Here is a 22,438-nt window from a genome sequence, read left to right as displayed (position 1 = left end):
CTGTATATGAGTGCCCCCTGGCTACTTTGAAAACAAATGCAGGCAAGTCTGCTAGGGATAAGTTCTTTTTGTTGCCAAATGAAAGGGCTCAGTAAAAACAAACAAGTTATGATATGCATACACAATGGATACAAAAATAGAGCAAACATAGCCAGAATATTGATTTGTGAAAAACATCTGATAACAGTGCTAAGATAGCAAAGATTCATCCAAACTACAGTGATGTTTTTCTATCATTTCGCAAAGTGTTTCACGGCTTTTGAATGGACTTCTAGTTGAACCAGAAATGTTCAACTTGTTCAGAAGATGAGACATTTGGTGTGATGCAACCATGTGCCAGTAAAGCTTGCGTGTTATACCAGTTGAAAATTCAAATTCTGAGAGTTTCATGCACATTTTAACCTACTGACTGCTCAGGTAGTTGCATGCCACCAAATGTACAAACAAAGGTTATTGAGTTAGGTAGCAGGGAAAGGGTTTAACAACTTACTCAGCATCATTTTTGACACAGTTGTCCAGTTCCAGGATGTGGTTCCCTATGAACCACACCAGGTTGGAGAAGTACGGGGCTGCAGTCTTGGCTCGGATAAACTGGAGCATGGACTTGTCATCCACTGGGGAAACATTAACATTGTAAATCATTGATAATAGAACTCACAACTGACTGAGATACAGTGCTAATAAGTGATAGAAGGGGAGAATTCCCATACAGTGTACCAGTACAAAAACATTTTTTTTTTCTTGCTGGACCAACGGACCTTTAAAAATTAGGAGACTGGATTTTGAACTGATTAGAGAATGAATAGATTATATTGGCACTACGGCGGCAGGCATTTTTGGTCTTACCAGTCCAAGAAAATAACAAAAGCAAAGTTAAGGTGATACCAAGTTTGGTCTAAGTTAACAGAGGCAGACAGCATTATTTACATAAAGATTGGATATTCCACCAAACAGATTTCTTTGTTGTGAAAAGGACCATTCTTTTGAGTATAGCCCATTCACAAGTTTTCATAAGCAATTAGATCCAGTTTTAGGTCCGGACATTTATAAAATCTTATTTGCCATAAAATATGGCAACGAGGTCATTACAAAAAAATATAACCACTGTGAAAATTTACAGTATTCCACTGTCTCACCTTTGTACACATTGAGTGTGAGTGTGCGCACTGCTATCCGTACCATGCTCTCGGAGTGGTTAAAGAACTTGATGGCTTCTGTGTACAGAGGAAAGTCATTGGTGTGCTGAAAAAGATCATAAACAACATGTATGAAAATGTGGCATTGTTTATATTGGAAATCACAGAAACATATAATGAAACACAGACAAACACACACTTGCACACAGACCATTGCCAAAAACCAACCGTATTGTATATACAAAATGTAAGACAATAAGCTACTGATACTATAGAGTGTTAATGTTGTGTGTTCAACGTCCATAATTTCTCTAGAGCATTCTACCCAGGGCTGTCTCCAGCTTTAAATTTTTTTCCGTCTCACTCATTGTTTTGGTGCCCATGTTGTTGATTGTCCTGCCATTTAAGATTATAAAGGTACCTTTTCATCACTTTCATGTCATTTTTGGGACAGAAAGGGTAAAATTATTTTCCGTCCCAACAAGCAAATCTGGATACAGCCCTGATTCTACCACTAGACCAGTACACAGTGGTTGGATGCTATGTGACCCACAGCTACATGTATGTCTTTCTGTACAGTTTGTGGTTTATCTAATGTGCCATACCTCATTATAGAAGAAGTGAATAGTATGAGAGTTCAGCTTGAGAGACAAGGTCTTGACGAAGGAGATGTAGTAGGCCAGGACTTCTTCATCAGAGAAATCAAACTTGTGCACGATGATGGAGTTCACATGGTTGTTGGACAGGAGATAATCTGGACAAAAATGAAAAAAAAAAAAAATTAGTCAGACTTTCCTAATAACAACAACTACTGCCAAAAAGCAGTTACTCAAGCAACTGGATATGATTATGGAAACGGTCAGATGTTTCTGTTACAACAACTACTGTAAATGCAGAAATTTTTGCGGTGGTTTTATGCTCGTAGTTTTCCTGTTGCTAATTCACGGCGAACTTAAAACCACCGCGAACATTTTTTTCCATGGCAGAGATTATAGTGCATGGTGCTACTGCGAACTTAAAACCATCGCAAACAGTCTTTTTTCCTGCTACCGCAACACTGAATCCCCGTGAACTTACATACATTTACAGTAATCTCAAAGCAGATATTGGGTGGATAAGTTTTTTTCATTGACAGGCTTCTTTGATATTTGGGATTCTCTCTGAAAATGGTGGATGATTGTCAAATAATCCTACTAGTAACTCTCAGGCAATGTTACCAACTTAAACCCAATATCTGCTTGGAGATTACCAACAGCACATTTCTATATATATTATCATATACACAAACACAGTACCACACAATATTTTTATACCGGTAACGCAAAGTTATGCAAAGGAGATAAATGTAACCATGCTAGTAAGTAGGCGTATTGATATACAAACATTTCCTGGTACATTTTATTATTATTATTTCTTCATTTCTTTTGCATCCCAACACCATGTATTCCACAATAAAGAATCATCTGAAACCAAAAATTAATATACTCTGAGAATCATGCTATTCTTTTATAAACTTACAGAAACTCAGTATATGTAGAAACTAGAATACTAGTATTTCAGAGCATATATAACAAAACAATATGCAAGACACTGCTTTTTAAAAATACAACAAGATGCCACTTACATAGTGAAGTTTCATTCTGGATGTTTTCAAATAAGATGTTGAGTGTCTGGAGCAGCTGTACACACACGTAACGGCCTGTCTTCTGACGAAGGATCCGCAAGAAAAACAGGAGCATGTTCTTCTCCAGGAAGAAACTGTTCAAGAAAAGACAAATATTTGTCAAACACATAATGTTACATATAAAACAATAATGTACTGATGATAAAGTTACAATCCAAGGTAAGACATTCAAACATTATATAAGTAACAGTGGCAGAATAACAGAACATTTGGAAACTTTTTGATAGGAGAAAACAATGGCACAGTAGAGAAAACAAGAACCAAAGAAGCTGCTGATTTTTTTACTAAATACAAATAACCTTGCCCCTCCAGCCCCTTAAATTCCAATACTGTATGTAAATTATGTTATACTGCTGCTGATGTTTCACTTTCCAGAATATGTGTACTTCCGTGTCCAAACTTCATTCACTGTATGCGCTGGGAAGAAGCGGATATCGTATTATTGTTACTTTCACAAGGAAAGAACGGACAGTGTCTCCTTCTTTGCCTTAATCAGATGACCAAGATGGCTGCCTCCATTTTACAATGTTGAAAAGAAAACAAACATACTAAAGGTAGTAAGGTACTAAAAGGTTGAGGGAGTCTCATAGACTATTTTATTCCGTAGGGGTATTGGAGTCTTTTATTATATATTATGATCCACTGTGACTAGCCCTACGCTAGGGCATGGTATTGGAAGGTGGAGCCCATCCCTCTCCTTCCACTGCTGAAGTCAGGTACCCATTTTTGGCGACGCCTCAGGGGCGGAGGCATTTTCTACAGTATTACGATTGCTTTGAAAGAATTTAGAAAATTCCACGAATGCATTCCCTTGGGAATTGATTTTTGGCTAAACCTCGGGGGTGTCGGCTATACAGTGGTATTTGAGGACTATAATTCTAGCTGTTCATTTTTCTTTGTTGATGCATTCTTTGTGTCAGGATTAATGATTTAAGGGAACGGTCTTTTCAAATAGCTGGGAATGACTGCACATCATAGGCAGTACACTCTTACAGATTGTTACGATGTTTCACCTGCTTATGACTGTTATAATAAAGACCAATATGTCCCAGCTTTTATTTCCTATATAAGCTTGTGCTTTTTACAATTTGGAATGGAATACTTTCAAGTGGTTGTCGTTTGGAGCTATAGAAAGGATGATTTTGAAGGTAGAAAAATAAGATGTTTTGAAGAAGACCAATAAAGACAAATATAGCATAGCTTTTGCTTATATCCTTTGAGCTTCACTTTCGCAATGTGGGATGATATGCTTCCACGAGGTAAAAAAAAATAATGAAGACGAATATGTCACAGTTTTATGTCGATATCTATAAAATATGAAGTGATGTGCTTTCAGGTGGTTGTCGTTTGGAATTGAAGCTGGTGTGTTACGCCGAAGGGCGGTTATACCTGCTATATAGATACATATTAAGTAAAGCTTGATTTTGAAAGGTTAATAAGTCACATATTTCAAACAAGTCATGAAAGCAATGGATTTCAAGTGGTTTAGATTCTACTTTGAAGACAAGGACTAGCACAGCTAGAATAAAGGAAGAACGCAGAGACAAGGTTTTCCGTACACTGGGCACGGGAGACTGTGTTTGACGTTACTACATAATGTTGACCCCGCTAACTTCGGTCACAGGTTGGATACAGAATAATTGTAATGGATATTCCAATGGGGGCTTTCTCCATTACTATATCCACCTCAGGTTTGCTTCGGTCCATCGTCGCTGTTCTACGCTTCTTTGTACAATCAACTACTACTTTACAATGTATACCTGGTACATTAAAATACATAGTCATGGTATAAATCAACTCAAAACCAGTCTGTGAATTCTCTAAATAGTTTTAGGTTTACTATGGTTGTAGCAGCGCCATCGATTGGCTGCTCTAGATCTGCTGCTCGTCTGGCACTCTCCTCTCGTTGCCTTCCTCCTGTCGACGGCGCTGTTCTGGGTTCCCTTCTTCCCAACTTTATAAGGCACACGGACGTCTATTCCGGCTCATCCAGCGATGCAGCTCGTCTCACCGACTTGCAGTGGAAGGTCTCGACCAACTTTCCCTGCTGTGGTAGGAGTCTCTGTGACTGTGCACGTTGTGGTGGAACTGCGTCGTCCTGATGGACATATGTACGGGTGTCAGGAACACCTCGTTGTTGTCACTCGCTATAGCAGAAACAGACCATACAGTATAATTAAATGAGCGTCTTGAAGTCAGATAAGTGAGGGTAGGGTTGGGTGGGAAATATGACCGTACTCAGTGAAGGAGAAGCCACGAATGACCTACATGGGAGATTTTTTTTTTTTTTTTTAATTTTTTTTTTTTTAAACCTTTATTGGAAAATCATAAAAATTACACACATTGTGACATTTACATGTATAGCTTGGTAACTACATCTCCGACTACGGCAGATATATAACTATAAAACTTAACAATTGGTTCTCGAAATCCTGGACGTTGTTACATTTACAATGTTACATTTACAATTACATGTAACCGTTACAGCTACATGACTTCATCTTCGACTACAACAGATACACAATTATGAAACTTTACAATTGGCTCTCAAATTCCTAGACACTTACATCACTTTGAAACCATTAACACAACCTTAGGCATACTCTAGTAGTCTATGTTTTACGGCATGGAACGTGGGGTAGGCCTTGCTAATGGCGGTGCAGAAAAGGTAATATTTGGCCTGTAGGATACACCTGTTCAATGTTTTATTGTTTTCAATGTGGGACAAGTGACCATAAATAATTTCAATGTTGGTGAGACCTACGGGATGCTGGTTTTCTTTTTTCCACCAGTCAGTGAAATCTTTCCAGAATGTTTTGACGGTGTGGCATTCCGCGAATAGATGAACAATTGTCTGCTTTTCTTCGCAATATGGGCATTGGTCAGAGTCTTTAATTCTTATCTTTTTTAAGTATGCATTGGTGGTCAAGAAACTGTGTATAATTCTGTACTGAAAGTACTGCATTTTGGTTTCTTGTGAGCATATATAGGGTAACATATAGACTTTTTTTATGTCCTCTTCATCCTGTAAACATCGAGTAATTTCATCTTGCTTGGAAGGTGGTTGCACTATTTTATTTACGAAGAGCTGATATAATTGTTTGCATTTGTAGCTGAGAGTCGATCTAACATCAGGTTTACTATTAATGGGGTCTGTTAACACCTTTTTCCACCCGGGGGGAATTGAGGAGCAAAGACCATAATACCTTAGGATGTCGGACGCATTGAATTCGAATCCGAATTCCCTCGTAATAGCTTTTGGAGTTAGAATATTTCCCCCGTCATCTATAATGTTTTGTATCGTCCGTATGCCACATATATACATTTCCTTCCAAAAAACAGATTTTCTTTCTTGTAAAATGTATTGATTATTCCATAAAAACTCTTGTTTAATTTCCATTGAAGTTTGAGGGCGATGTGAGTTCAATTCTTCCCAGGCTTCGAGTATCTTTATGTAAAAGGTAGGCATATTTCCAAGTTTCAGAGTTTTAATTGAAAAGTTGCATTTAAAAAGGAAAGCTCCTCCATACTGGAGGAAGTGAGACTCTAACGCTTGTGTCGTACAAATTCTCCCTACCCAGCTGGCTCTTAATGCCTTAACCATGCTAGCAAAATCCATCATTTTTAACCCTCCTTTATCTTTCTCTGCAATCAAAGTTGAAAATTTAACCTTATGCGGCTTGTGGTTCCATACAAAATTTAATCCTATAGCATTAACTTTTCGTTCGAAATTTGGTGGTGTTGTAAGAACAGAGCAGTTGTAAATTAATTTTGAAACAGCAAGACATTTATATATTAGTATTCTCCCAATTAGAGTTAAGTTTCTTCCTGACCAAACTTTAAGTATGTTATCCATTTTCGTTAGTTTTTCATTAAAATCGAGTTCTTCGCATTTTGCCTTGTCGTAGGAAAAGTGTACACCTAGACACTTAATTGGTTTGTCTGGCCAGTGAACATCAAGTGGTTTGTCTTTTCGTTCTTTGTATCCTCCGATCCACATGGCCTCCGTTTTCTTTTTACTGGCCTGTAGTCCGGAGAATTGGCCGAATGTTTCTATCGTAGCCAACGCACGTCTTGCCGAGGTCACACTGTTTGCGAAAATTGTCGTGTCATCGGCATACATAAGGTTATTTGTTATCTGATTATTTATAGTTATTCCTACTATGCTTGTGTCTGAGCGTAATTTACATGCTAGTAACTCTAGGCCTAGTATGAACAGGAGACCCGAGAGTGGGTCCCCCTGCCTTACTCCGCGTTTCAACGTGAACCAGTCTGAGGTAAAACCATTATTAATTACACAACTACAGGAGTTTTTGTACAGAACCGATACCCATCGTCTGAAGATTGGTCCAAATTCAAAAGTCATGAGTGCCTTTTCCAAATAATTCCATTCTAAAGTATCAAATGCCTTTCTAAAATCAACGAATAAGGCTATACCGGGGGTTTGTGTTCTTTCAGTCTCTTGAATTATATCCCACATGCGTCTTATGTTAGTGCCGATGTATCTGCCTTTTACATATCCTGTTTGGTTCTCATGTATAATAGATGGTAACACGGGTTCTAGGCGTAAAGCTAAACATTTCGTCAGGATTTTGTAGTCTGTATTTAAGAGCGCAATAGGTCTCCAGTTCTCGAGTTTTCTACAATCACCTTGTTTTGGGAGGAGGCGGATGATCCCTCGTTTCTGTGATATTGCTAATTCCCCCTCTTCAAGTGCAGTGTTAAAGGAGTCGACGATTTCATTTTTAATCTTGTCCCAAAAGTATAAAAGAAACTCAAACGACAGACCATCTGTCCCTGGCGATCTATTTTTCTTCTTTGCCATCTGTTTTAGAGCTGTAAGTGCTTCTTTAACCGTTATATTCCCTTCACAATTATCTCGTTGCTCTCCAGTTAGTTTGTTTATTTCGTTGTTTGTGAAGAATTCTTCAAACTTTGGGTCATGAGGATTTGTTTCTTTTGATGTATACAGTGATTCGAAAAATTGTTTCCCTTGCTCTAAAATCTTACCTGGATCCGTGATAACTGAGTTATTTTCTGTCAGTAGCTCATTAATACACTTTTGTTCGTAATTACGTTTTTCTAGGTTTAAGAAGTATTTGGTGCTTTTTTCACCCTCCTCGTGCCAACGGCATCGGCTTCTGATGATTGATCCTTTCACTTTTAAATGTCTAATCTCATCTAGTTTTTCCTTAGCGCGGTTGTACTTACACCAATTTTCCTGGCTTGGGTTTGACTCATATTGTTGAATGTAGGAGTTTGTCTGCTTTTCTGCTGATAACTCATCTTTTTTTCTCTCTTTTGCTTTCATTTTAGAATAATACATAGTAAAAGATCTTATCTCCATTTTTATCAAGTCCCATAGAAGTCTTTTATCCTCTATTTCGGAATATTTCGCACGGGCGTCATCAATTTTGAGTTTCATCGTATCAGTATATGTCTTATCATTAAGAAGTGTATTATTAAATCTCCAGAATCCTGGGCCTCTCTTACATGCATTTTGAGGTTCAAAGTGTACCGTAACTGCCGAGTGGTCGGGTGACGGTGCATGGATAATATTCGCGCTGCCACACCGGGCTTTTAAACTATCAGACACGAAAATGTAGTCTAATCTGCACATTATGCCTTGATTCGCATCCCGCCAGGTGTACCTTCTCTCTTTGGGATTTTTTTCCCGCCAAATATCAATCAGGTCTTGCCCTTTAGTTAGTAAATTAATGGCTTGTATTGTTCTTATCTTTTCCTTTACAGGCCTCCCGCCACGTTTGTCCATGTCTGTGAGAGAACAGTTGAAATCTCCTGCCATAATTGTATGGCAGGTGGAGTTTTCTCTAAGCTTAGTCCTTATGTCTTGAAAAAACATATACTGTTCTGTAATTTCATTTGGGGCATAAAGATTAACAAAACATACTTGTTCACCAGCAATGACTGCATTAACTATCAATAATCTTCCATTTGTATCGTTTTTACAGTTAATTATTTCACAAGATTTTCTGGGATTTACGAGGATGGCGACACCTTTGCTGTGGTTTGTGCCATGACTATAGAGAATTGTTCCCCCCCACTCTGCCCTCCATACGCGTTCTATTTTGGCGTTTGAAAATGTCTCCTGTAGGAACACTACATCCACCCTCTGCTGGTGCAACCACCGAAAAACTGTTCTTCTTTTAACTTGATCGTTTAACCCCCTTACGTTAAGACTTAAACAGGTAAGCTCTGACGTTAAATAGCACTGAGTAGTAGTATCAGAATCCATGGTTTAAAACAATTACACAGCACCAAAAGTTGCCCTGGTGGATCTTAGGTCTTGTCTGCGACGTCCGGTATCCGTTCCTTCGTTGTTGGAGTGCCTCTGGGTAGTACTTCTGGTTGTCGGCCTCGGGGGATGCACGATGAGACGATCGTAGCGGAGGTACGCGACGTTGCCCCTCTCCCTGGCGGCCTTCATTTCTGGGATGAGCTCCTTTCTTTTCTGTCTGACAGCCTCAGAAAAGTCTTCGTTAATGAAAATGTGGCTGCCCTTGAGGTACCTGGCACGTTGTAGAATGGTCTCCTTGTCCTTGAACCTCAGCATCTTGGCCACAATAGATCGTGGACGTGCGTCTGGCTGGAAGCGTCCATTTCTGTGAGCCCGCTCGATTTCGATCTTCTTTGGATCTATCTGCAATTTGTCTTTCAGTAGGCTTCTTACCTTTTGCTCACATTCTTCCCATGATTCTTCCTTGACGTCGGTTATGCCATCTATCAGAATGTTGTTACGCCTCGTCTGATTTTCTAGGTAGTCTGTTTTGTTGTGATTCGAGGTTATGTCGGTCTTTAGTTGCAATATCTTTGCTTCAATCTCTTTGATTCTCTGTTCTTGTTGTTTGGAATTAGTCTGAATGTCTTCAATATCTTTTTGTGAGTACTGGAGACTGACCTTGATTTCTTGGACTTCGCGTATAAGGTTGTCAATTCTTTTGTTGTGGCATTCCATTGTTGATTCCATAAATGATCTGAAGTTCTTCTGCTGCAGTTCGATCATGTTGTTGAAGACTTCCTTTTGATTGTCAAGAAGATCTTTTAGTGTGGACATTGAGACAAGCTCCGAGTCGTCTTGGGTAATAGCTTTCTTCCGAGACATGGCTTGGCTTGTCAGGGGGAGGGGGGTGTGCACTGAAACAACAACAACAAAGCGCGGCAACCAACTGGAAGATGAAAATGGTACAGGGAAACAGCAGAACCTGTAATAACAGAATCTGTGGGATATCAGGGAGACCTACCGGCGAGGGCTCCTCTTAGGGAGCCCGCTGCGGTGAATCGGCTTCGTTGTTTTTGGAGATGGGAGATGGGGGAAAGGTCAGGGAGTAAATGGGGTCAGAGGGATAAGCATCAGGTAGGGGGACACGTGACTTGTCTGCTCAGCCGTCGGAAAACTTGAAGTCTCTCCGCAGCCATTCCCAGCTTAATTAGTACCAAACATGCCGGATGGTCCGGGATATCACGACAACCCACAATTGTAAACAGATCAAGAAATAACATTGCACATAGTTGTTACTCCAAAGGAGAAAAATATTTTATCATCATCTATTCATCAATGTAATGATATTTATCCCCAGTTAGGCGTGTTGCTTGTGCGAATATTGAATAAAACATACAAACTCTTCCAAAAACACATCTCATAAATGTCTTGCTAAAGGGAAATTCGAAAAGAAAAACGAATAAAACACTAAAATCTTTAAAATGGAGGTTTCTAACTGAAGCCTCCTTGTTGTGATGATGCATGGTCGTTTTGAATAGATAGGGATATTTCCATCACACAGGGTCCGTCCGCAAATAAGTAAACAACATAATCAATCACAGATGTCAGCAGCGGCCGGACTCAGACATTCTTCAATTTCTTGGGTGTATTTATGTATATGGAAAAGTTAAAACGTGGGTATATCACAATCATACTCATAGTACAGGACGGCTATGATAAAAAAATTAGACTGTACTTACGAAGCTATGATCTCTCCGAGCCGCGTTTCGTCTCAACTGATAAGTTCGGCGGTTCGTTGTCTTTTCATATACATCCCTCCGCTGCTGAACTGGGTCAGCTGTATACCAACCAATAAATCACAGAAAACAATGATCATAATCCTGATACTGGCCAAATACATATGTATATCACAATCTAGAAACCATGTTGATAGTCAAATACGAACACCTAAAAGCTTCGCGTGTTTGTATTACATTTGACGGGATTTGTGTTCCTCTGATCTGAGGATGTTATTAGATCCGGGCCAGTTCTACACAAATCAGATCATGCATTCTTGGTCTATGGACATCCCAAAAGTTGAATGGGGCAAATAATGGGTTTTGTTACACACCCAACAATACTGTTGAATGACTGAGTCGGGATAGATCACAAGTAACGAAAATCACCAGAGAGATGATCAACACACGAACTATCGCCGAGAACAAAAACTCTTGTACACGAAGTCTGCAGGAGTCCTTGAATTATGAGGCATATTGGGGTACAAGTGTAGACGAAAATGTGTCAATTGCGGAGTATATAACAGTAACAGTAAAATGGTACTACAAATCGCTTCCGAGTTCCGCCTTATTCTATACAAAAGCATTAACATAAGCATTGTTTAGACCAACTTTCAGGTACCGATTTGCACTAACCTGGGGTGGTTCCTCGTGTTCCCGATACCTTGAGGCGAAACTACTGGCCCGGCTACGTGCACCAACGTATCCTCGGGAAAAAACTCTCTTCGACTAGCGGCATTTTGTGTGTATCAGGCGGGAGAACTGGGCAGAGTGCCCCGGGACGCTTATCCATAGTTAGCAAAACGAAGATCACATGACTCGGAGCACGCACGCTCAAAAGGTGGTTCAAACATGACTCCGAGCACGCACTACTTACAGGTACATGTCAGTGCGTGCTCGCGGGGCTCAAACGGAGAGAAAAGCATTCTCATAGATCGTGTAAAAGAACCGCAAGAGTTAGCCATCAAAGCAGTTTTTATTCAGGCCACAGCAAGTAAATTTTATGGATGACATCCTCTGCAGACTGCAAAAATAGTGCGATAGGGCGAAAAAAACAAGATGGGTGAAAAAAAACAAGACGGCTACATTTCCAAAAATAGGCACCATAAAGTTGTGATGACTGTTGTAAAAAGAATTAAAGGGACAAAACATGGTATCAGAGGTAACGAGGCATTCTTTCCTGCATTTAATACGTGTACCGGTGTGGTAAAAGTGACACTAGTGTGGTAGACTGGCATCACCAACAAAGTTGGTAACCACACTCGTGGCTTCCATATTGATGTCACTTTTACAACTATCCAATAAGTTTCATTTCTACAACTACAGTCCTGGGTACCTCGCAAGTGCCACTTCTACAAGTACAATTATTAGGCTACAACACAATATATTCGCTCATTTTGGTACTTTATCGTCATGTTGACCATTCCTGCAAAAGAAAAAAATTCTTGTTTACCCTTTGAAATATTCATGGGTGTTATATTTTCACCTGTGTATGTATGTCTGTGATTGTTTGTGCCAACAAGATAACTCAAGAACAGTTGCTGAATGGTGAATGATTTTGGTGTGTTGGTGGGGTGTGACAAAAACGGAAATAATTACATCTTCGGTCCCTATCGGCTTCACTTGGAACTGCAGCGGAACTTAATCTTTTTATATCTCGTGTTCTGAATAAGCCGTGGTTACGATTGGTGGTTGGTAGATAGCTCTTGTGCTAAGACATACGTTTGCGCCCACAGCGATTAGTATTGAAATTGCAAGGTAATTTTTGTCATGACTTTCGGAAGACGACTTCTCCAGAAAGGAATAAGGTAACGGATTTCCATGATTTTGGTATGTATGTAGCTTAGACCATGATGTACAAAATGAAATACAAATTATTCAAAATAGGAGGTCATTTCCAGAATTAATGAGGATACGATATATCCGGGCCAATTCCAAAGGTCTGATCAGTGGCAAGTTGACCAAGTGTATTACTGTGCGGACGTACGCCTTCTCTATCTCACTCTCTCTTTTTTTAAATCATTACCCGTCTCCTATATCCTGTAGTTCAGGGCTCCGAGCTCGCCCTCCTCACCGCTTAGCTAAACCCGAGTGAGAGCATATGGCGTGCTCTGTATTAGACCCTTCCTCTCGCAAAGCATCTTGCGATAGTACTCAATTCCTTGTCCCTTTGTCCTCTGTTCGGATTTACATTTGTTTCGACATATCGGGGACCCCACTTTTACCTCATAACTATGTTCCCCCTTACTCTCCATTCCTTCTCTGACAACACAAGACCCTGCTCAAGTCTAGTTTTTTTTTTTAAATGTTTCACTATATCTCATACATTCGGATCCATCGTGTCTTTGCGTTACGTTACAATCCAAACAAACTGCTAATGTTTCTACGGAACGTCAATCATTGAACGGCGTTGATAACAATATTGTCCTGAACATGATATGGTCTTGTCATTAAGTGGCAGATAGCTTCTGATGTGAGCATAAGTTGGGGTAGGTTTGAGCCCTCTAACATTTAATTCTGGAACTGTAGGGGCATAGTTGTCAAAACATAGACAGCTGACAATTACCTAGGGTCTGTGTGCTCCTTTACGTAAGGCCTGGTCAGGCTATTCTAATTCCCCATCATTCGCAGGGAATCTATTTCATTTGATGTAAATCATAGTAAGGAACTGATTATTTCCCGTAAGTGAATTTGAGTCTGACCTTCCAATTTTTCGTGAGCCGTAGCGGAGACGGCATTTCTATAATACACCACCATGGAATTTTCACATTTTCTTATTAGTAATGCAAATTGGGTCTTCAATTTGCATAATTGTCATCAATAGATGCTTCCCCTTTTCTCAGTTACACCCACAGAGCGCCGTTTGTTTGAAAGTACTGTTATGAAATCCAATAGATGTATTACATTTTCTCCTTACTTATTTTCAACATTATCATCTACCTCACGTCGCCGGGGTGTTTTTAAACACCACCCTTGTTACACCTGGTCACAGTGAGTGAGGAAACTCATGTACAGCTGCTTTTCCCACAGATAGAGCATCTAGATAGGAATACCAGCAATCAAACCTATGACTTCTCAACCTGATGTCCAGTAGCACAATTACTTGCCCATCCAACAATATACATAATTAACTGTAATAGGTAGTACTGTTACAGTAACAACATCACTTACTCAAACACAGAGCTGTCATTCTGATCGCCCCAGATGAGGATCTCGGAGATGGAGCGTAAAGTTTCCACGAGCAGACTACGGTTCTGTTCCGTCACCACCGCATTCTTCGCAAGCACCCCATACAGGAACCTGGAATGTACAAGGGGGAGTTACAGTTGGCATCATTATTTTATACTTGTTTCTATATACAAAAATTAAGTATCATTCATGTACGTACATTTTGTACCTGATGGTGAAAAATCAAGCATTTGGGTTTAAACACACAGATTATTATTATAACGTTACATCTGGACTGGTGTTCATTTATCATTTGTTCATCTGGTGTTCAGTGATTTATCCTTAAGATCAATAATTACTTAGTGTATGAAATCATATGACAGTCATAAGTCTTCTCCAGTAAATATTGGGGTCAAACTCAGGGCCATGAATATTACACAATGCTACTTTTATTTCACCCGTCTCATGATTGCTAATTATGATCATGTTAAGGTCTCTGGAGTATCACGAGATATGAAACGTCAACGGGAACAACAAGTTGTCATTTTAACACCTATCTAGAAGATAATATTTCACATTTCAGTCACACTTACTTGAGATGCTCCAGTGAATGAGGGTTCCGAGGTTTCCAAATGGCTTGGTTTATCCAGTTTCTCGGTCTCTGAAACATATTTGATTTTGTTCTAGAGTCGACTCTTTATCCCATTGATCCTATCAAAGTGCCACGGAGGAAAAACATGTTGCGCTGAAGGAGAAAACAGCTACAGGAAGCGAGAACTAGATTCATTGACTCATTTCGGAAGCAGACGCCATATTTTTGCGTACACAATATAGGGGTAAACCATTATGTCATTATGTTGTTAGCAGTTTGTGTGAAATTCGTTACAGAGGATGTTTACCGTTAGAAACATAAATATTTTACAATATCTCTGTAATCTATGGGTATGGCAGGCAAAAATGGGCGCATGCCACAATCACAGCCTACAAACTAAGGAAAAAATCTTTTATTTAAATGTCCCCTCTTTCAACAACTGGTTTGTCCCTGCGTCACCAATCACAAGACATTTTCCTGGGAACGAGATTCACCAAAACATGACCGGATGTTCATGAAAACGAGATCACTCTTCCCACAATGCCACGAGAAAAATACACCAGCCAATCAGTCGGTCGGACATATTTGGTTCAATAGACGAGACAACCAATCAGAGAAGTTGACATATTTGGTTCAGCCAATCAGGAGAGCGGACATAATTTGTTTCAAACAGCCGCACCGTTTTTAAAATCCTTAGTACAGCGTCAGAAGGTGACTCGGAACTGTACTGTGAAACCTGTATTCTTCTGTTTTTCTGTATTTTTGCACGACTTTACGAGCTTTATAAGCTTTAGATACCGGTATCAGACGCTTTGGCATCTTGTATCGACTTATAGGATATTTTTTGAGCGATGGCGCGGCATAAGGAGGATATAAAGATCCCAGAAGTTCCCGAGGTGTTGGAGGACCCGACGACCCACCGTCGCTATGTCCGCGGTCGGTTCTTGGGCAAAGGTGGTTTTGCCCGTTGTTACGAACTGACAGACCTCCAGACCAAGCAGATTGTGGCCGGGAAGATCGTCCCGAAAGTGCTGCTCTCCAAGCCGCACCAGAAGGACAAAATGACGATGGAGATAGCGATCCACCGGAGTTTGAACCACCCGCACATCGTTGGCTTCCATGGCTTTTTTGAGGATAAGGATTTCGTCTACGTTCTGTTGGAGTTGTGCAGAAGAAGGGTAAGAAATTCAAATCATCCAGTGCAAATTTATTCATATATTGCACGAAGAACACGATAAAATAAACTTTGATTGTGAAAGTCGGTACATGAATCAGTGATCCGCAACGGGTTTTAAATCAGTTCATGAATAATGCATAACGGACCGGTTGGTTTAAAAACCGTTGGGGTGTACACGGCCAGATGGCTTTTCTATGCGCTACTTTAATTTCGTCAGTAAGGCAAATCTTTGTCTAAACTGTAACTCATTGATCGTGGAAAACTCTGTCAAAGTTATGTTTTGGTTCAGCTCAGTTTGAAATTATGAGCTCATGAGTTTATAATGATATTATAAGTCTACACTGGTGGACACAGATTTTGAGCTGTTAGCCCTAGGTCTCGTTCCCAGTACAGTTGTATTTACATATGAAGGCCTAGGGCAACAAAATTTTCAAACATATTCGTTTAAATGTTTTCACTTGAACTTAATTTGAAAAGACACGAACATCATGATCATATTTATAAAACATTAGAATTTGATTATAATTGAAGTTAGTATTTTCTGTAATATGATATTATCAATTTTTATCACATTTTGTATCTTTGGAGTAGGACCGCTTCACAGAATAATGCACTAGCCCTGGAGACTCTGAAAATTATGTGTGAATATTTCTGCAGCAAATCCTGCTGATATCTTATACATGTTTGCGTACAGAGTCATGGAAAAGTCTACTAGTCTAGTGATACCATTAACAGTTTTTGCACTTCCGGGGCATGAAGATACCTCTGGCCTTCGTTTTGTGCATGTCCCTGGCTTCCCTGAAGTCTGCTTACCTACTGTGCCGGCCGCCGGGGAGTTAGCCATCATTGAAAACCCTTACGTACTCTACATGACCTGTTACAAACAAAATTTCTCACTGTTCCAAAGTCTGGGTGGCCATATTGGGCAGCATTTGGTGATGTTCGCTATTCTGAGCGTGCTGATAATGGCCCAAATGTCACAGAATATGACCAACAGCACTTCAGAAGAATCCCAGCAGCGGCGCCGACAAGTACCGAACATCTCCGAATGCTGTCCAATATAGCCGCCTCCATCCATGGCAAGGAGCCATTAAATAGATTGTGTAACGCAGACTTACATTACTATCATTAGCAGTAATGAGTACTAGTAAGTAACAATGTTGCAGAAGTGGGAATCCACACCCTCTTGCTTACTTCAATCCCTGAGGCACCCTGTGCCTATCATACTAGAACAACACATTTTAATCCTGCTGGGACCAGAGTCTGAACTAAGTCGTCTAATCTGACAAAACCCATCCTACTTCCCCCCCAGTCCATGATGGAGCTCCACAAGCGGCGTAAGACGGTGACTGAACCCGAGGCACGATACTACATGATGCAGACCCTGAAGGCCTGTCTGTACCTACACAACAACAAGGTCATCCACCGCGACCTCAAGCTGGGAAACCTCTTCCTGAACGACGAGTTGGAGATTAAAGTTGGCGACTTTGGCTTGGCTACAAAGGTCGACTTCGATGGGGAGAGGAAAAGGTATACTTAAAGTATTTCAACTAAACATTATCCTTTATCTGTCACTCAACTAGTATAAGACATATTTATCTACATGAAATATAAACATTAATGAATCATGTGTAGTGATGGTGATGATATTATAGTCATACTAGATAAAACAGTTATGATGTCATATATAATGGCATTATGCCTTAGAATGTACTAGTGGTTAGATGTCATAAACTTTTACATCTAGCAATTTAGACAGCGCATCACTTATGTGTCTCGTTGTCTGAAGTAGGTTATCAAATGTCAACCCTAATGCTTTTCAAGACTTACAGAAACTATGTTGAATCTTAAAGTACAAAGTGTATAATGGTCAATTTGACAATGTGTGCCTAATTGAATATTGATTTTTTTCACAGGACGCTGTGTGGAACACCAAACTACATCGCTCCAGAAGTGCTTGGGAAGAAGGGCCACAGTTATGAGGTGGATGCCTGGTCTATAGGCTGCATCATGTAAGTACAGTTAGAAACACATCTCCAAGCAGTCTATATCCTCCTTGAGCAGATAATGTCAAGATTGTGGAATCGGACAGTTAAGTAGTTACATATACATGTTGTTGACACTTCAAGTGAAAAGGTACACTGATACAATGGAAATCCAGGTGTACTACTAGTATTATACATGTAACTATCACGTCTCTTCTGTCTTCTCTGCAATATAATATTATAGCTCCCAACTCAAGTCTCTTCTGTTCTCTCTGTATAGGACAGTAGAGACTCAGGAACAATAATGTATAATACATGTACATGTACATCTGGATTTCAATCAGTGTATTTGTTTGTATTTTCATTCTTTTCTGTGTTCTTTGTCAGGATACCAGGTAGACCTACTGTTTGAAAAAAATAGCCACCAATTTGTAACCTTCTGTTGATTCCCCACCCCAGGTACACCCTGCTGTGTGGCAAGCCTCCGTTTGAGACCCACAGTCTGAAGGAGACGTACATGCGCATCAGGAAGAACGAGTACTTCATCCCGCAGCGCGTCAGCCCCACCGCCCGGGCGCTCATCATCAAACTCCTGCAGTCGGACCCCGGGGAGCGCCCCTCAGTACAGCAGATCATCGACGACGAGTGGTTCCGCGCCGGCTACATGCCGTCCAGACTCCCCGTCACGTGCCTCACCATGGCGCCCAGGTTCCCCGCTTCCGCAACAAGAAATCCACTGAGAGAGTTGAATAGCAAAGGTATTTACCATCATATCGTAATCTGTGAATCCATGAAGCCAGCCTTACAAATCTAACATAATATGTAGCTGCTGCTTTCTTCAATTAAGCACAAAGTGCTGATTGTACACCCCTCTCCAACATTTGTTGTTAGAAATATAGTTTAGTACAGAAGTACTACTAGTACATGTACTAGTAGTTACAAGATGCATATACGTAGGATTGAGTCAAATCAACTGAACAGTTTACTAGTCACTGGAAATAGATTACAGTAGTCTAATTCTAGCATCCTATTTTTGGTGATGCCTTCGTTTAGAAGCCCGGCTTGTTTGCATCATGTTTCTCCTAGTTCTAGATTTTATGATGTTTTAAAAAACATTGATTAACAACTGGACCAAAAAAGAACATTTGCTTGAAAGCGTGGCACTCACTGGTACTGACTGGTAATGACTGACTTTTTCTCCAGATGGCAGTAACACCAACACTGCAGGGTTGAAGGAGAACCAGCCCCAGTCCAAATCAGGAGGCACGCAAGAGAACATCAAGCCTGGACTGGCAAGGTACCACTGAAATGTATATCATGTACACTACTTTATTTTATCAAGGAATAAATACGAAAGGTTAAGGAGGTAGGAAAATGCGGTGTTCCAACTTCAAAATTTCAGTTTAAACACCATGCTTCTTGGGTTTAAAATCAAGTTTTGCCAAGCAAAATGTTGTCGCGTTTGCCAGTGGGTATTGGTTGCGTTTGCCAGTGGGTATTGGTTGCGTTTGCCAGTGGGTATTGGTTGCGTTTGCCAGTGGGTATTGGTTGCGTTTGCCAGTGGGTATTGGTTGCGTTTGCCAGTGGGTATTTCGAGCACTGTCTTCAACCTAAACTAAAATCTACCCCCCTGAGACTGACTAACTGCTGCTATGATTGACAGGTTGAACTCTAAGGGTGAAGACGAGGCTGTACCTGACTACTACCTGTCAGACATGATGACTCAGCTGTCTTCAGTGCTCGCTGCCAGGCCCACAGAGAAAGTGAAGGGAAATGAAGGTAAGGATTAGGAATGGTTAAACCAAGTCATGTGTACATGGCATAGCTGAAAAATTTCTGCAGTACAAGGTGAAATGAAAAAAGGAATATTTGAGGAGCTGAGCTGAAGATGAAACTACCAAGAACATTTCAAAACTCAGTGTAACTATACTGTCTTGTTATTAAGAAAAATTGATAGTTTGTTGATTCAAAAGTTAACAGAAGTTTTTATGGAATTTCTCTGCACTGAATACTAGAATCCTGAGCCAGGATACCAGAAAAGTTATGCCCAGGCTTTTAGCTAGGAATCAATTTTAGGGCGTCCAAAGTAATCGGAGTGATCTACGTCGCGAAGTGGCGTGGTGATGCTGCGCGGTGAGCGCCGCAGGCGCGAGCATTGTAGGGGGGAAATAGCGGAAAATTTTGAAATCATAACCCCCTGAAATGCTATTTCCTGCATTTTGAGGTGCATATTTTGTAGAATTCAGCCAAGATTTTCTTGTGTCTGTTACAATATGTTTGCCCTGACTGAGGCTGGGAGGAAAAATTTGGGCGTCCGTAGTGCGTCTTGCTTAAAAGTATTGCGTCCGATTTCTTATGTTTGTTAGGACAGTGCGTCTAAATGACGCGTTGACGCATGCCTAGCTAAAAGCCTGGTTATGCCTGTCTGACAAAAGTCTCAACTGTAATTCAAATTTTCATAATAAAAGAATTATATGAATCACCAATGAAGATATTGATGTTTTACTTTATGATGATGATTGATGATAAAACTTCATGGTATTCTGTCAGCAGTGGTGATAGTCCCAGCTGTTCACTGTTTATTCACCGTGTTGTTGTTTACTATTTCACCAGAGGATGCAGAAGATCCGGCAGCAGTCCCCGTGTTGTGGGTGAGCAAGTGGGTAGACTACTCCGACAAGTATGGGCTAGGTAAGGCAAAAATAAGCCCTATTGCAATACCTTTCCTCTTGGAAGTCAAGTTTAAATGTTGAAGTCTTTGTGTATTGAGTGCCGTCGAATGAACAAATGGCTAGCATAGCAGACACAAATCAAGAGGCCATAGGTTCGACAGACACTTAATTGGGAAATGATCTGAACACAACTTTCCTCACTCCATCCAGGTGTAAATGGGTACCTGACTTCGGTGGGTGAGGTAAAAGCACTAAAATGCAGACATTTTAGCATTGGTTTTTATGTTCACGGTTTTTGCGTTGACAATTCACCACGAACTTAAAACCACCGCAAATATTTTTCCATGGCAGTAAGAGACCACAGTGCATGGTGCTAAAACCACCAGGAACAGTCCTTTTTCACACTACTGTGAAATTAGATCCCCACGAACTTAACTGCATTTAGAGTTGTGGCAGAGGAATGGGCTCAGCCTTTCAATACCATTCCCTAGACAAAATGGATCCTATTGCCTTTTATGTAAAGCCAATGGTTGATGTACAGTTTTCTTATGCACACCTCTGATAGAATGTTTATGTTACTCCAGGGTACCAGTTGTGTGACGGCAGTGTTGGTGTTCTGTTCAATGACTCCACCAGACTCTTACTGTACTCTGACAGTGAACAGACTCAGTACATAGAGAGGGATGGGACAGAGTCGTACCATACCATCAAAACTTTCCCTGAAGCTCTCACCAAGAAGGTAAGACCTTGTTGGCTTTCTTTAGTCATATTACAGAACCATGGACTTGTGTGAAAGTGAGAATTGGAGTACAACCAGGGTTGGACAAGTTTTCTAAAATTCACTTGTCATGACGAATTTACTTGCCCGAACAAACTTTTTACTTGCCCAAAATTTACACGACATTTTTCAATGTATTGCAATAATTGCATTGTTATTCACTCTATTCGTTTTCTGTGTTGACAAACGCTTGATGCCATGACTGTAAAAAGTAGCAAGTACATCAAAATCTCACTCAATGGAAAAAATTTAACCTGCCCGATCAGATAGGACGTGCACTTGCCCCAGCGGCATTTTCACTTGCCTGGGACAATAGGGCTGAGTGGACTTTAGTCCATGGGCCAGGACTATTTTTTGTACCACCGAGAGGGACCAGAGCTACTATGGATTTTTTGAATCTGCAATAACTAAAGTTTATTCTTATGTATAATAACAAGCTTTTATGTACAGCTTTCTTATTGTAATCACGTGACCAAATGACGTCATCATAATGAACATCGGTTTTGGGGGCGAAATACAGAAGACCAGGACAAATTATCAAACATCAACAATTTTCTGTGAAAATACATTCATAGATAAAAGAAGCCTTGGGAATCACAAAATAATCAATATTTTGGCGATACTCAGTGTCGTTAGGAAGTTATGAGTCTTGGACTACGATTTTTGGGGTAATTTCTGTGTAGAAAATGCATTGTTTACTTTCCAACATCAGGCATTTATCCGGGCTACCTATGGGGTCTCTTATAATTAGTTTTGTTAATTGATCACATCATTCCCTACATTTTGGGCTTTAAATCAAGAAAATCCTTCAATTCTATCAGGAGTTATAAGTGTTTTAAGAATTATACCCCTGCAGGCATTTTACCAATTCACTCTGATATCGCAATGCATCATGGGTAATCTTAGAAGCTCTGTCTGTAGGAAAAACAAGTGATCAAAGTCAAAATATCGATCTTTTTCAAGATTGTGATGCCTTTATCTAATCATACAAAAAAGGTAAGTTTGGGGTCAAGTGGTGGCCACTGGTTGCCATGACAACGGCCGTTTTGACCTATGAACAAGGCTTTCATGTAATCTCGCCCATCATACACTATCTGTGGCCTACAGAAACAGTCAGAAACTAACAGATATCTGATAGGTAATTATGTAATTTCATCATTTTTCATACTGGAACAAGTTATGACATATGGTCACAGGAATTCATTCGTGCTTTTTGCATACATCACTTCA

General features: G+C 40.2%; 2 protein-coding genes and 1 long non-coding RNA gene across 3 annotated transcripts in view; 1 reads left to right on the top strand and 2 right to left on the bottom strand.

Moving 5' to 3' along the window:
- LOC118407863 (protein CLEC16A-like) overlaps window positions 1-15,034 on the bottom strand; it is a 31,107-nt gene extending 16,073 nt beyond the window's left edge. Inside the window, exons 1-6 of the mRNA XM_035808417.1 lie at window positions 14,598-15,034; window positions 14,008-14,136; window positions 2,761-2,894; window positions 1,742-1,890; window positions 1,137-1,242; window positions 491-614 (exon numbers count right to left, since the gene is read on the bottom strand). Of these exons, the coding sequence (XP_035664310.1) occupies window positions 491-614; window positions 1,137-1,242; window positions 1,742-1,890; window positions 2,761-2,894; window positions 14,008-14,136; window positions 14,598-14,674 (719 nt within the window). The 5' untranslated portion in view covers window positions 14,675-15,034. The remainder of the gene's footprint in view (window positions 1-490; window positions 615-1,136; window positions 1,243-1,741; window positions 1,891-2,760; window positions 2,895-14,007; window positions 14,137-14,597) is intronic.
- Window positions 3,716-11,650, bottom strand: LOC118407848. Its single transcript, XR_004830210.1, has 3 exons — window positions 11,473-11,650; window positions 10,801-10,898; window positions 3,716-4,967 (listed from the first exon to the last, which is right to left on the bottom strand). It is a non-coding gene; the product is annotated as an uncharacterized LOC118407848 (long non-coding RNA).
- A 213-nt stretch (window positions 15,035-15,247) lies between the features above and the next one.
- Window positions 15,248-22,438, top strand: part of LOC118407845 (serine/threonine-protein kinase PLK1-like) — a 13,893-nt gene continuing 6,702 nt past the window's right edge. Inside the window, exons 1-8 of the mRNA XM_035808384.1 lie at window positions 15,248-15,774; window positions 17,086-17,303; window positions 17,690-17,785; window positions 18,218-18,516; window positions 18,962-19,055; window positions 19,422-19,537; window positions 20,372-20,449; window positions 21,015-21,169. Of these exons, the coding sequence (XP_035664277.1) occupies window positions 15,448-15,774; window positions 17,086-17,303; window positions 17,690-17,785; window positions 18,218-18,516; window positions 18,962-19,055; window positions 19,422-19,537; window positions 20,372-20,449; window positions 21,015-21,169 (1,383 nt within the window). The 5' untranslated portion in view covers window positions 15,248-15,447. The remainder of the gene's footprint in view (window positions 15,775-17,085; window positions 17,304-17,689; window positions 17,786-18,217; window positions 18,517-18,961; window positions 19,056-19,421; window positions 19,538-20,371; window positions 20,450-21,014; window positions 21,170-22,438) is intronic.

The sequence above is a fragment of the Branchiostoma floridae genome, unplaced genomic scaffold, assembly GCF_000003815.2.
Source record: "Branchiostoma floridae strain S238N-H82 unplaced genomic scaffold, Bfl_VNyyK Sc7u5tJ_1494, whole genome shotgun sequence".
NCBI lineage: Eukaryota > Metazoa > Chordata > Leptocardii > Amphioxiformes > Branchiostomatidae > Branchiostoma > Branchiostoma floridae.
The sequence above is the reverse complement of the archived record's forward strand: the minus strand, read 5'-3'. Positions and strand labels throughout refer to the sequence as shown.